This window comes from Sphaeramia orbicularis, chromosome 19, assembly GCF_902148855.1.
Source record: "Sphaeramia orbicularis chromosome 19, fSphaOr1.1, whole genome shotgun sequence".
NCBI lineage: Eukaryota > Metazoa > Chordata > Actinopteri > Kurtiformes > Apogonidae > Sphaeramia > Sphaeramia orbicularis.
This window is the reverse complement of record NC_043975.1, coordinates 32,734,930-32,749,531: the sequence shown is the minus strand read 5'-3', so window position 1 is coordinate 32,749,531 and position 14,602 is coordinate 32,734,930. Positions and strand designations below refer to the sequence as shown.

Below are 14,602 nucleotides of genomic sequence, written 5' to 3'. Positions count from 1 at the left end.
TTTATTTTGATGAATTCATCACTAACTTAGAGAAGCAGCCAAAGCCCAGACAAAAAGACTTCACCTCGTAAACAACTTTGTGAGTGCGTCAATACACTGAGTATTACGGCTGCGTTCACGGACAGCATGGCGGCCTCCATTAAGAACATTTGAGTAACCAAAGGCTTGCGAACATGTACAGGATTTGTCCAGTCTTTAATTTAAGCTTCTGTAATAAACCTGAAAATTAGACCATCTTCTTTTCCAGACCAAGAAATTGTAAGTAGGCTATCTATGAAAATCACGGTAACTTTTAAATGAGATAAGAGCCACATAATGTGTTTAATACCGCTAAGACAGGATTCATTGCAGTTGGATGGGAATCATTTTAGAACTAAAAGACCTAAACATACTATCCTAATAATCTGCCTGACATACTTGCATAGTTTACTTCATTTATCCTACAACATGGTATATGTACTTAACTGTAATGAAGTCTATATATTCTTTTTAAATCTAACTGTTAAATCCTAACATTACATTCTGAATCAGAAATTATGAGATCAGGTGATGCTCGAGCTAAAAGGAAAATCCAGTATGTATTCCTACGACTTAAAGGGTGGCAGTTTTGTTTTTGATAGAAAACAGTGGCTTTTGTGTGTAGTGCTCATGAATTAAAAGATGAATAAAATTAACAGCATTCTAACTTTAATATGCAATGTAATGTATGTTTCATGTCTGTATAGTAGTGTGCTGGTGACTAATGCTTGTGTAAGTCCAAGATTTTTTTCTGGATTGTTAAATTAAAGGATTTAATTAAAGAATATATACTTTAGCACAAGACTGAGCCATTATTATTATCATATCAATCAATAAATCAAATTTTATTGACATAGCACCAAATCATAACAAAAGGTATCTCATGACACTTTACATATAGAGCTGGTTGAAAACAGACTCATATCTGAGAATAAGTCTACTCTAGATCAACTACAATCATGGAATGAGGAAAAGATCATTTATCTCATGTATTCTCCACACTGATTTTACATTGATTTGGTTTAACTACTTTACAAAATGATTTAGGTGTCTTACAGACTTCAACCTCTATTTGGGAACATGCATAATCCTACTGCATACATAATTTTTTATTCATTCATTTTTCAAATTGCTTAGTCCTTTTTTGTCCACACTTTGTTGTGCCTCTGTGATTCATAAAGTCCATCCTACTTCGGCAGGTGTGCTTCTCACATGTTGACAAAGAAGATTGTCCCCCTGCAGAGCTTCTTGTCAGTGGTTTCCAGACGGGCAGGTCACCTCGCTGGACGGCACTATGATGTCATTGTGGTGGGTGGTGGCCATGCGGGCACCGAGGCAGCGGCGGCTGCAGCCAGAGTGGGAGCAGAGACCCTTCTGGTTACACAAAAAATACATACCATTGGTAAGCGAATAGGTTCTCTAAAGTCACATTTCCCTCCTTGACAAATCTAGATAGATAGATAGATAGATAGATTAACTTTATTGTAGTGCAGCAGCAGCATGACGCACAGTAAAAATAGAACACAAGAGTGAAAAATAGATCACAAGAGCAAACACTATACATAATAGCACAAAAAATACAAAAACCAAGGCACTCTCATAATTTTAAAACGCCTTTATTAATTATGACATGTCTCAATGGACCTCACTGAGTCCCAGTGCTGGCCTTTATGATGAAGGCCAGCAGCCTGAAACGTACCTTGGTTTTTGTATTTTTTGTGCATTGACAGTCCCTTCACCAAAGAGTTCCTCTTTTACCATTTTTCATCACTTTTTCATTACTGCCTGGAGGTCCATGAAATGTTCCACTTTACCATTTGTTCACTATACATAATAAATTAAAAGTATAAAAGTGATCTGGGTAAAGAAACTGGATAATAACTGTAATGTGCCAAAATAAAACTATAAGGTGCAAAAGCTGTAATATTCAGAATGAGAAGGTACAAAATGATGTTTAAATGCAAATGAATTTATGACCACAGGTGAGTTATTGCAGAGTGAAATAGAAAAGCAGAAAATATTTCTATATAAACAAAAACTGTTTCCATAAGAGTGAAATTCTTATCTTATTTTTTACTTCTCCCATCTCATCGTGTAGGTGTCCTGTCCTGTAATCCGTCTCTTGGAGGGGTAGGGAAGGGCCAGCTTGTGAAGGAGGTGGATGCTTTAGATGGGCTCTGTGGTCGAGCAGGGGACTGGGCGGGCATATATTTTTCCATTTTAAACAGAAGGAAAGGTCCCGCAGTGTGGGGTCCAAGGGCACAGCTGGACCGCCAGCGTTACCGCGAATTCATTCAGGTATGACATGCAGAGGAGAAAATGGAAGTTTATGGTGCTGTGTCAAGTAGAACAGATTTTCAATTTGCTGTTAACATTTCCTGAAGTGTCTGTGTGTGTCTGTCGGCTTTCTGTCATTTAGTCTGAGTTGCTGTGCACTCCCAGACTGACGGTGTTGGAGGGCGCGGTGGAGGAGCTGATGGTGACAGATGCAAACCCACAGGAGCCTGGACGTCACAGAGTCACTGGGATACGTTTAGGTCAGGATCCAGTGTCTTACATTTGCTACTGTTACGTGAATAGATTTAAGCAAATATAGTGTCAAACAAATATAAATACATCAATGGCAGTATTTAGTAGCTCAAAAATTGGGTAATCTGTGTATTGCAATTTATGCAACATTTTCCAAAAGCAAACCTTGTCTTTAAGATATATGTTAAGGTCAGATAATTATTTAGATAAGATAAGATAAGATAAGATATAAAACAAGTGGTGCCAGGCATAATAAACCCCGCCCCTCGCAAGTATTGTAGCTTATTTTGGCATCGATCAACTCTTTCATCCATATTCAATATTTGTTAAATATAAATATATAATATTGTGCCGACTTTGAAGTCAATTGAAACAAAATGGATGTTTTTACAGACATTTGAAATTTTGCCCATTATAAGTTAATGGGAAAAGAAAAAGATTTAGAAATTTAACAAAAAAAAAAAAAAATCAAAAAACAAGCTATCACTTAAATATTTTGCAGAGTGATGTCTAAAATTAATCCCTATATCTCTGCAACGATTTAAGTAAATTAAGTTAAAATTGATGTTTTTATAGCGATTTGAAATTTTGCCTATTATGGGAGAAAAAAAGATTTTAAAAATTTCATAAAAAATTGGAAATTTGACCTACTTTACTCAAAATGTAATCACATCTATTCTGGGTCACTGGCAATCTATAAACCCAATAGTTTTGCTGTTTAAGTGTCAACAAACAAACAAAGAAACAAACCAAACCAAATACAACACCCCTCACCTCCCCTTTTGGGGCAGGGTAATAATACTCTTAGACAGATGATACTTTGGGAAAGGTATGAGATATGATCATCCATGAGATAAAAAAAAATACTACTTAAATAACAAAAAAATGAATATGTAAAATAATAAGTTACATAATATATGTTAAAATAAGATCATCTGTAAGATTAGATATCGAGATGCTCTGTGGTAAATTAAAAAAGATAACTTGAGTTAGTTCAACATCAGAACCGTTTTAAAGCAGCAAAGAGCAAGTTATAATAAAAAGGTAAAATAAAGGGCAAATTATAACATAAAAAGATTCGAGATATGCAGTAAATACAGAGATCATTGCACACAGGAATACTGATCCATAGTTATTAGTCATGTAAATTTGTCAGTTTTGATTCAAAGTCCTCAAAGTCTTTGTAATATTCATCTCACACAGTTTTACTATTCTACCAACTTCTAAAATACAGATATTTACCAAATTAATAGCCAAGTTTGTAAAAAATAAAACTCAGTATTCTCTCTCAGTTCATGCTTTAAGTTTCTTTGTTTTTCTCTTCAGCAAATGACAGCGACCCGATCTTAGCCAGTTCTGTGGTTCTCACCACCGGTACTTTTTTGTCCGGTTCCCTCTTCATGGGCCGAACCACTTCCCCCGGAGGTCGGATTGGAGATGCTCCGTCCAGTGCCGGTATTTCAAACACCCTGAGGGACAGGCTGGGGCTAAGGATGGGCAGACTGAAGACAGGTACACCTCCAAGGATCTTGAAGGACTCGGTAGACTTTTCCTTGGCTAAGTTTCAACCCCCTGACAGCATTCCATCACCATTCAGCTTCCTCAATACCCACGTACGCTGTAAGGTAAGGTTGACACCAGCTCCAACAGTGCTTCAGTGTCCTTATTAATCGAACAGTTAACTTGATTTCTGAACATCTTCTAGCCTGAAGAACAGCAGTCATGCTACCTGACCTATACAACCCCTGGAGTAGAGCGAGTGGTGAGGGAGACCCTTCATCTCAACTGTCATGTACAGCAAGACACCAAGGGTCCAAGGTACATATACACTTCCCTTCACTTCAGTTTATTTCAAATATGCAACAAAACATACAAAATGATTCTACTTTAGTCCTTAAAAATAAAACAGATTGCAAGAAAACATAAAAACTTACCCATATACACTACTGTGCAAACATTTTAGGCAGCCTTTAGATTTATTTGTAGATTGTACATACTACAGTAAAGTATGTACAGCAGTAAAAACAAACTTTTCAGTGAAAAAAAACAGCTTCTATAAACCAAAGTGGTTGTATTTAGTGTGGCCTTCCTTTTACACTTAACATGTCTTTAATCCTTTTGTTCAGACAAAATGAAATTTGTGGCATTCACTTTCTGTTTTTTTATTCCAGGTTTCATTCAACACATGCCAGATGTTTGTAACGGTTTTTGCTGCTCCTTGTCATGGGGTCAGAGGTCACACTAAATACTGACTTTAACCTTTAGAGCCCATTTCGTTCTGTTTTTTTATGTGTCTTTTAAAGCTGTGCACATATTCCCTGTATTTTCTTGTTGTATTTGAAGAAAAGAGACTGAGAATTAAATATGCATGTTCATTTCAACCTCTACAAAAACAACAAATCTAAAACCAGCCGAAAACTTTTGCACAGTACTGTATATGAAAACAAAATATGACTTCATTCGCTTATTTGAAAAGTCACACACACACATAAACACATATGGGATGTTTAAATATTAGAAACTGTGTTCAGTGTGTCCAAACACATTAAAGAATTAACCCTGTCATGTACAGATACTGCCCCTCCATTGAGTCACGTGTGCTCCGCTTCCCGGGTCGAAGTCACCAGGTGTGGCTGGAGCCTGAGGGGGTGAACTCGGACCTTTTGTACCCTCAGGGTTTGACCATGACTATGCCCCCAGAGATGCAGCTCCGTCTCATCAGAGAAATCCCCCCCTTCCACAGAGCTGAGATCCACACACCAGGTACACCGCCTCAATACTCTGGATCAATTAAAAACCGATTTACAGGATCTAAAGGCAAAGGCAAGACTTGTCTTCATTATAGAAATGACATTTACAATGATACAGCATTTCCACTTTCATTTCTTATCAATAGGAGAATCTCATTCAATTGGTGTGTCATATACCATACAGCACGAGCTTTGTTTCTTTTCTTTTCTATTCTTTTCTTTTTTTTGCTTATAAAAATGGGTTTGCTAGTCGTTTGTTTTTTTAATCCTTAGTTTTAGTTTTTATTTTCAGTGGCAATTTTAGTCTTTCTCTGCGATATGAGTATCTGCTTGTATCATTCCATTATAAAAGGTAAGCTCTCAGGACAAATGACAAACCATACCAAGCAAACCATCCAGAAAAAACAATTACTCTATAACATTTCACAGTAACCCCCCCCCATATTAAAACGTGTGCATGTGCAAATACATTGTAAATATGTATATAACATTTAAATTAAAATCTAAATTTACATAAATACTTCTTTTCTCTTTATACTTTATGTTTCAGAAGGGCATATTTTCTGTTTTCTGTCTTTCCAGGCCTTTATTTTTGTATTTGCTGCTGTCAACTGGGAAATTTCCCCATGATGGGATCAATAATGTCTATCTTATCTTATCTTATCTTATCTTATCTTATCTTATCTTATCTTATCTTATCTTATCTTATCTTACCTTACCTTACCTTACCTTACCTTACCTTACCTTACCTTACCTTACCTTACCTTACCTTACCTTACCTTACCTAGGACATGTGTGAATCAGTGTTTGTGTCATCAATCAGACACACTGGAAGATAACTTTCATATCTGTATAGAATATAAGGTTTATATAGGACAGAAGTGGACAAAGATACAAATGTTTGTTGGATGATATTAACCTTGTCATTGTAACCACTAATATAATGATTGTAAAAAAAAAAAAAAAAGTGCATTAATTGTCTGTAATTCATACATGTATCAGGTGCTTGATGTTTTTTTTGGGCTCCGTCAGGTTATGGCGTGCATTATGACTACGTGTGTCCTACTCAGCTGAGTCCTGCCCTGCAGGTGAAAAGCGCCCAGGGTCTCTTTCTAGCCGGTCAAATTAATGGAACAACAGGATACGAAGAGGCTGCTGCACAGGTGGCTGCTCATCTCTTTATTTACATTCAGCTTTTCAGACGTTACTAAAGTTTACTATTAAAAGCTAAGAAAACCTTCTGTCTGCACAGGGTGTGTGGGCGGGGGCGAACGCTGCACGCTCTGCATTGTCCATGCCTCCAGTGACTCTGTCTCGAACAGAGAGCTATATCGGAGTTCTGATTGATGACCTGGTGACCCGAGGAGTCACAGAACCTTACCGCATGTTCACCAGCCGGGCTGAGTTTCGAACCTCCCTACGGCCGGACAATGCAGACCTCCGCCTCACTCTGAAAGGTACGGAGCATATCTGGGTTCTTTAATTAGAAAATAATGTGATTAAGTACAGTTTCTATGCATTTTGCCTTAAACTCAAGCACCCATTGTTCTAACAGAGTGACTCAAACTATCAACTCTTCTTTCTCTGTTTGTTGTCCATATCAGGGTTTGAGGAGGTGGGATGCGTGTCCTCCTTTCGCTACCAGGAGACTGTAAGAGTAAGAGACAGTCTCCAGGAAGCACTCACAGCCCTTCAATCTCTCACTATGTCACCTCCTGCCTGGAGAAAAAAGCTGCCTGACATAAGAATGAGTGAGGCCAAGGGCAACATGCTCAAGTGAGTAACAAATATCTTATCAGATTTAGTCAACTTTACATCCTGAACCAGTTGTAAGGTACTTTGTGTGTTTGTTTTTCAGTGGTATGGAAGTGCTTCAATACCAAGATGTGTCCTTTGAAATGTTGGAATCTGTTTTCCCAGAGTGCCTTTCACCTTACAAGGAATTCTCACAGAGGCTCAAGATAGAGGGTAAAGTCATATTTGAGTCTTCAGCCTTCCTTTGACCATAACACAGCTTAGTTTTTCTCACATTTTTTCATCTTTCAGCTGTTTACAGGCCACACTGTGAATTGCAGAAGAGAGATATTGAGAGAATTCAGAGGGAAGAGAACATGTCTCTTCCACAGGACATAGACTATTTCTCTCTGCCGGTGTCTCTGTCTGTAGAAGTCAGACAGATTCTGGACAGAGTTCGACCTAGCACTGTGAGTCTGATAAATAATACAGGGTGATTATGTAAAGGAACTGTATCTGTGGAACTTACTATTTATTATTTTTCTGTTCTTTAAAATCATGTAAAAAGACCTGAGAAAATATTTATGTCTCCCAGCTCAAAGGGACTTGTTTCTATGTTAAACTGAATTAATTCTGTGTTTTATCTTCCAGCTGGGAGCTGCTACACGCTTACCGGGTGTCACTCCTGCTGCTATAGTCCACCTCCTCAACTATGTATGGCACAAAGGGCAAAAGGAGAAAAGAGCGCACAAACGCCAACTACACCAAAAGGAGGACAGAGAAGAGGAGCTGTCAGCAAGAAATGCATCTTGAGTAAAACAATACCTCATGAAGCCTTGTGTATAAATGTATTTCTGAAAATGTACAAAAATAACTTAAGGTACATAATTATTTTATGGAGACATGTAGCACTTTCATGTTTTACACAAAAAATAGGTTTTTTTATTAACTGTACAAAAGAAGACCTAGATAAATAAATCCCTAAAACAGTTCATAGTAAATATTCACTCATTACATCCATTCAGTACATTTTTCTTAAAATTAAGAAGCCCTTAAGCTTCAAAGTGTTACCTGAACAACTACCTACACAGGAATTGTAATCCTGTTAATAACATAACACTGAACAGCATTAAACTCCATGTGATCTTCACGGTGTCACTGCCGTTTAGAACAATGTGTCCATCCAGCTCAGCAGTGCCTCTGGTAAAAAAGCCAAATGGAAACTTCCATTGAGGTTGAGGTGAGCCCCTTGGGGGTTCTGGGTAAACTGTAGTGTCAGCAAACATCACCTGGGAGGTTAGAGTGAGAGGAGACGACACAGGACACTGAAAGACAGAAAAAGAGGAGAGAATTTGGACATTGGCTTATTACAATATAATGCTATGAATAAGTGCTTCACAGTAAATGGGCCGATTTTAGCTGTGTTTCCACCACAGGACGTTTCCCCGGAAGCTTTGGAAGAACACAGTGTGTCTCCACCATAGGGACCAAGCTCTAAATGTGGTTCCAGGGACTTTTATTTTAGCCCCAAAAATGTCCCTTGCTGGATTTTCTAAAGTGTGAGGCTTGCAGCACTGAAAATTTCTGATTAGTTTCTACTCACAGCATTTTATTTCAGACATGCTTACATGCATGGAATTACAGATGACAGCATGTGACAGATAAGCCAACGACAAAGGGCAAGCCTTACTGAGTATGCTGAGTTGCATGTAACATGATGTGTAAAAATTGCTATCGCTTTTTCCATCTAAATTTGTCTAATTGTTTCTGGTCGACTTCTGGGACTAAAAGTTCCAGTGGTTTTGGGTGAAAACACAGTTCATGATAGTGTTCACATAAAGAAGACTACCTTAAAACTTCGACACTTGAAAAGGTATTTGGCCCCCAGGATGTAGCTCTGAGGAAGGGCCAGGAGACCCTGACGAGCCCACAGCACTTGCACAGTGAGAGAGTGTGGGAGGGTGCAGCCTGAGTCACAGGTTTCCTGAGAGACATTAAAAAGGCAGTCATGAGGATAATCTGTGTTTTACTGCAGAGGCAAACCACACCTCAAAATGAGACGATCCCAAAATAATAAATGCAGTACATAGATGGTTACCTCGGAGCCAACAGGGCACTCATTAGTAAGAACTCTGGTCCAGTCTGGTTGTGGACCTGAGTTCATGGCGACAACATCAGGAATGGCAAGTCCCTGCAAGACGCCATAAATCTGCAAACGCAGCTCTGAGCAGTTACTAGATGGGGAACTGAACAGCACAGAGGAGGAGACACAACACGTTTTTAAGGCAGATCATAAACCACTGATGCACCATAATCCTAAATACTGTATCATTTCTTCATAAACTGTAAATAAAGATGCATGGGGTGACATCAAAATCCAGCTCACCTAAATGTGCAACCACTGATGGTATTGTGGGTGAAGAGGATGGGAGTCCTCCTGCTGGGGTCAGAAGAACACACCCCACCCTGTGACATCCCAAGTGTGGTCAGCTGATTAACAGTCAAGGAACCATGATGCAAGACGAAGATCAGGGTTATTAAAGTCATTGACCATAACTAAATTGAAACTAAATCTAGAAGCAAAAATGTAAGTTCTCATTTTTGTTTTCTTGCAGTGTAAATGGTTCCTGGAACAGGACAATAAAATGGTTTTGTACAATGCTGGACCTTCAATAAACTATGATATTGCTAATCACTTTTGTCATGCATTCTTTGTCCTACCTTTTTTAGCCTCTACAAATCTTGTCATAATAATAATAATACCTGAAATATTAAAACTTAACTAGTGAATACTTTAAAATAAAACTACTTCTGCTTCAAACTGAAATCAAAATGTGTACTTCCCAAAATTAGAACTGCTAAAAATATGAATTTCTATCTTATTAAGCTAAAAAACAGTTAATCACATATTTGGTGAGGATACAGGCTTCACTGTGTCATCAAAGCGACCAATGAGAGGAGATCCTGCTTTAAGTCCAACTGCAGGGATCACTGGACCTGGAGAGGGGCTGGGTGTCGCCAACTAGAAGAGAAACACCATGTTAAGTCAAAGTTTATGTCTGCTGCTTTTAATGTTAAAATGTGTGTCTAACTCGTTACCTGGAACTGTACAGAGTGTGTCTGCAACAGCAACTGATCTGGGTCCACCGTGGCTAGAACTATATTCACTGATGCATATGAGAGTTCCCCTCTGCCTGTGTAGGTGATGACGAGCTCCACCTACAGAACAGTCAGGAAAATGAGAATTGGGTTTCATTGTTATGATAAAAGAAACAAGTACGAGGGAGAAAAACAGCTCATGTAATCAATTCACCTTTTCCACCACATTGATACAAGAGGTGTTTTGTTGACTTGGTTCAGGCCAGTCAAACAGTGGTGTCACTGGGATCTAAAGGCAAAGTATTATATAAAGTGTCTTATTTTAGAGGATTAAACACTTCACCACATACTGCACTTTAAAGAATCACCAGTGATCATTTGTACACCTGATCTTTTGACACTTACCAGTAAGTCTGACACTTGTACCGTCTCAGCTACTGGAATCTGCAATGACAAATGTTGATGTGAGTCAGTCTGCTGGGAAATTTTCTCCATTGTAATAATTAAGAAAGCACTACAGGGAGTGTTAGTGAAATTGCTGACCTTGACCAGACTTAAATCAGAGAAGTAGGAGCGAGCATTGAGATTCGGGTCTGTGATGCATGACTGAAGAGTTATGGAGCGGGTACATGACAGAGATGCCGACCTCAAGAACTCTGCAAACAGAATAATGTAGAGGGTATTTACATAAAGGACAGTGTTTGGACAGTGACGCAGATTTTGTAATTTTGCCTTTGTACACCAGCACAGTGGATAAGAAATTAAATAAGATGTGAAGTGTGGACTTTTAACTTTAAATCAAGAGGTTTAACAAAAATATAACATTAGCCATTTAGGTACTACAACCATTTTATATGTAGTCCCTCTATTTTCATAGATAATTGGACAAACTAAGATCATTATAAATATGAGACTTGTTTTTAATACTTGGATGAACATCCTTTGCGGTCAGTGACTGCCCTAAGTCCAGCATCCACTGACATCACCAAATGCTGAGCATTTACTACAGCCGCCTTCAGTTTAATTTGCGTCACTCTCCAAATACTTATGGACCTGACTGTAGCTACACATACAGTACAATATATGTAACAATATAAAAGATGTTAATATATGAATTATTTATCAAACACGGCACTAAAATCCAGTGAAAATGACTGCAAATTCAATAGCATCATCAACTGGAGAGACATATTAATATCTATTATGCTGATAGGAAGCTAAAGAATAGACTGTTGTGTGGAGAAGGGGTGGGATTAAATAAGTTATACTTCCTCCCACTCCTTTTCAAATGTGTGAATGAAGTCATACTTTGTTTTCATGTGTATGCATATGTTTATTTGTTTTTTTCATGTTTTCTTGCCATCTGTTTTATTTCTAAGGACTAAGGAGAATTAATTTTGCTGCATATTTGAAATAAACTAAACTAAACTGAACATGACTGTTGTAAATCCCTCACAAAATAAACTGACGTCAGGACAAAATACATTTTTCTAGTTACTTTGCTTAAGTCATGGATATAAACCTTAAATTGCCTTTGTGTTCATCTCAGTGACAAGTGTAGACGTGAAAGGGTTTGAGAAATCTCCACTGACTTGTGATACTCAATAGTTTTAGTTCCTTTCAATTTTCTTACTTGCAGGGTTGCGGTTGGTGCAGAATGTAGCAGCAGCCGATGGGGAAGGCTGACGAAGAAGACCTCGTACAGACGCCTTTGTGAAATATGTCTGAATGACATCATCAACCTTATAGAGAAAACAGTTGTACATGTATATAATTGTTAATAAAAGACATCTGCAGATTTTGTTTTAGTTCAGTCGGACACTCTGGTTCAGCAGACCTCTGTGAGCAAGAACCTTTAAACATCTTTTACTACACTGTGTTTCTTTTACCCGGTAGAAATCTCTGCTGTGGCTTATAGTTGCAGGTTGCGGTGGGGCAAAGTGGTGTGAGTTATCTAAAGCTGGATACCGAAGCAGAGCTGGAGGAGATGACGCTTTATCTGTTGAGAGGGACATAGATTAGTTACATTATCAGCAATTCCCCTGTTAATAGCACTGACTGCAAATCAAATAGATACAATACTGACTTTTTAATTTATCTTTGTTTATCTTTGTGTAGTGAGTACAATAAAGTCCAAACACAGTAAAACACAATAAAAACTAACTCAGTGAAATATACAAAAACAAGACATGTTTGTGATAATTTTCTCAGTCCTTATCTTACTTTTATGTGTTCCCTGTTTAAGCTTATTTATGAGTATATTCAAGTAATACTTACCTTGAGGTTTGACACAAAACAATGAATCAGTCACTGTGACAAGAGATGAGTCTACGTTGGCTCTGAAGATGAGCCATTTCTCAATGCAAACTCCTGATCTGTAAAATAACATTTAAAGCTCTTTAACATTTAAAACTGTATACTTAATATGTTATTACTTAAGTAGCATAAAGAAGGCTTACATAGGTTTTTGAGGACATCCAGTGAAGACAGTACTCAAGTTAGTGGCACCGCAATCGTCTGTGTCACAGCAACAGCCAAGATCACAGAAACCAGGGGTTAAATCACAGAGACAAGCTGGAACACAACAGGGAAGACTGGTGTTAAACTGGACAACTTTAATTCAGAGTGGATTTGCATACATGTCGATTAGAAATATATCTATCACAACATGACTGCAGTGTCTGTTGTATGTGTTTAAGACAAAGCAAAACAGTCTTAAACACCTGTCAGTATTGGTGACATGTCCCACTCAAACATACTCTTTGCCCCAAATAGTGTTAAATGGGATCTAGTCATCCAACTTCCTATAAAACTAAATCATATCATTGTACCGTCTGGGATGACCACAGGTGGGACGGTAGTCACGGCGGGAGTTGGAGTCACTACAGTCGGGGCTTCAGACACAGTCAGCATGGTGGTGTCCATGGGGTCCACAGTGACCTCCTCGGTGGTGCTGACCCCGACACTGGTGGACTCTGCTGCCGCTGTAGCGCCGCCCGGAGCGGGGGTCGGTGAGCTGAAAGGTTGCCCGGGAGCTGGACTGGAAAAGCCGGAGGAAGTAACGCCTGAGTCCGTAACTGCATTAGCCAAATGTTCACAAAGGATAATGAACAGCAGAAGTGTACGGCACCAGCGGAGATAATCCATCCTCTCAGTCCAACATGGTGCTAATTATTAGCAAATTATTACAGCTAACCGGACACTTATTCTGTCACAAAACTGAAAGCATATAGTCAAATATTTATATATTCCTAGGACTTAGAAAAACTTTCTCCTTAAATATATTTTTTAACAAAATATGTTAATTTACTTTACTACTATATCTGCAACACAGCGTTAGCTTCCTGTTACCAAGGAAGTTGTCATGCGACTTCCGTTGTTAAGACGTCACTACCGTAAAGTAGGTACAAGAGAAGAAACACATATTAAGTTACTATTCAGCCAAACATTGTACGCCACAATCTGACAATAAGAAGCCACTCATGTAATTCGCTTGATAAAAAGTCGATTAAAAAAAAACAAAAACAAAAAAAAAAACACATACAATGCACACGGTGATACAGAAAAAAAAATTGTTTTTTCTATTCCATGGTTCTTTCTTCGAAGTGGATCCAGAAACTATCATAAAGAAATTAAGTCAACACACTGTGCATACCTTATATTGTACTGTACATGGAATAATACTACAGTATAGGCATTTGTAGGACATTTGAATTAACAACTAAGGCAAAATTTGCAAAAAATAAAATAAAAATGGACGTCCTTCATGATGATTGGACATATTTTCCACTTGTTTTAGACTGTATATTGTGCACCTTATTGATGCCATTGTGTTTACTTCTGTATTTCATAAAAGATAAAGATGTAATGGTGCCCCCTAGCAGCAGGATGCATTTACTTGACACGTCTATGAGAAATGAATGCCAACAGCATCCTAATAGCTAAATAAATAAAAACTAACAAACCATAACATTAAGCCTGTGCAGTTTATTTACAAAGATAAAGACTTTCTTACCTCACCAGGTTTCAACATATGTATTATTTCCTCTTTTATTATCACTTATTTTAAAACTACCTTCTAAACTTTTTAAAGAAAACAAAAGCAAGATCTTTTTTTTCTTTTTTTTTTTCTTTTTATCATTTATCGGGGTGCATCCGTATTCCTCTTACTAAATCCAAGACGGTTGTCACAGTATGTCACTTTATTTCAAATTCTCTTGTGTTTATTTGCACATTTGGTTACATACAGATCTGCCCATTTTGGTTAGGAAAAGTATGATAGGAGGGAATAAAAGCTCATGCATAGTGCTCAGTACATACAACCGGTATGGAAAATGCAAACTGAAACAGAAGGCAGTGATATTAAGATGAGGTTGTACTTCTGTTGTCAATCTCATTTCATCTGTGAAATATAAATCCACTCCTCTCATTTAGGCTGCAACACATTGAAGAAAATGTTAGAATAGAGGTAA

At 37.9% G+C, this 14,602-nt stretch overlaps 2 protein-coding genes across 2 annotated transcripts; one reads left to right on the top strand and one right to left on the bottom strand.

The window, feature by feature from the left end:
- The first annotated feature begins 11 nt into the window (after positions 1-11).
- mto1 (mitochondrial tRNA translation optimization 1) lies at positions 12-9,726 on the top strand. Its single transcript, XM_030163406.1, is given in 13 exon segments — positions 12-285; positions 1,218-1,420; positions 2,117-2,316; positions 2,438-2,555; positions 3,874-4,172; positions 4,253-4,365; positions 5,120-5,310; positions 6,330-6,461; positions 6,464-6,754; positions 6,902-7,073; positions 7,156-7,265; positions 7,344-7,501; positions 7,683-9,726. Coding segments are annotated over 12 exon segments (2,136 nt in total). The 5' UTR covers positions 12-285; positions 1,218-1,230; the 3' UTR covers positions 7,845-9,726.
- LOC115439551 (tectonic-3) lies at positions 7,867-13,497 on the bottom strand. Its single transcript, XM_030163407.1, has 14 exons — positions 12,962-13,497; positions 12,590-12,704; positions 12,408-12,505; positions 12,020-12,129; positions 11,764-11,872; positions 10,674-10,786; positions 10,536-10,574; positions 10,345-10,419; positions 10,131-10,250; positions 9,955-10,053; positions 9,418-9,521; positions 9,130-9,277; positions 8,881-9,015; positions 7,867-8,356 (listed from the first exon to the last, which is right to left on the bottom strand). The coding sequence occupies exons 1-14, from the start codon at positions 13,275-13,277 to the stop codon at positions 8,111-8,113; spliced, it is 1,827 nt and encodes a 608-aa protein (XP_030019267.1). The 5' UTR covers positions 13,278-13,497; the 3' UTR covers positions 7,867-8,110.
- Positions 13,498-14,602: the final 1,105 nt, after the last annotated feature.

What these genes read in the sequence shown, in the direction of transcription:
- LOC115439551 (XM_030163407.1), bottom strand. Translation starts at nt 13,277, where the DNA reads ATGGATTATCTCCGCTGGTGCCGTACACTTCTGCTGTTCATTATCCTT. An exon ending in GGATGTCCTCAAAAACCTAT is followed by an intron (nt 12,506 to 12,589) that starts GTAAGCCTTCTT and finishes GTTATTTTACAG; the next exon opens with ATCAGGAGTTTGCATTGAGA. An exon ending in TACAAGTGTCAGACTTACTG is followed by an intron (nt 10,420 to 10,535) that starts GTAAGTGTCAAA and finishes CTTTGCCTTTAG; the next exon opens with ATCCCAGTGACACCACTGTT.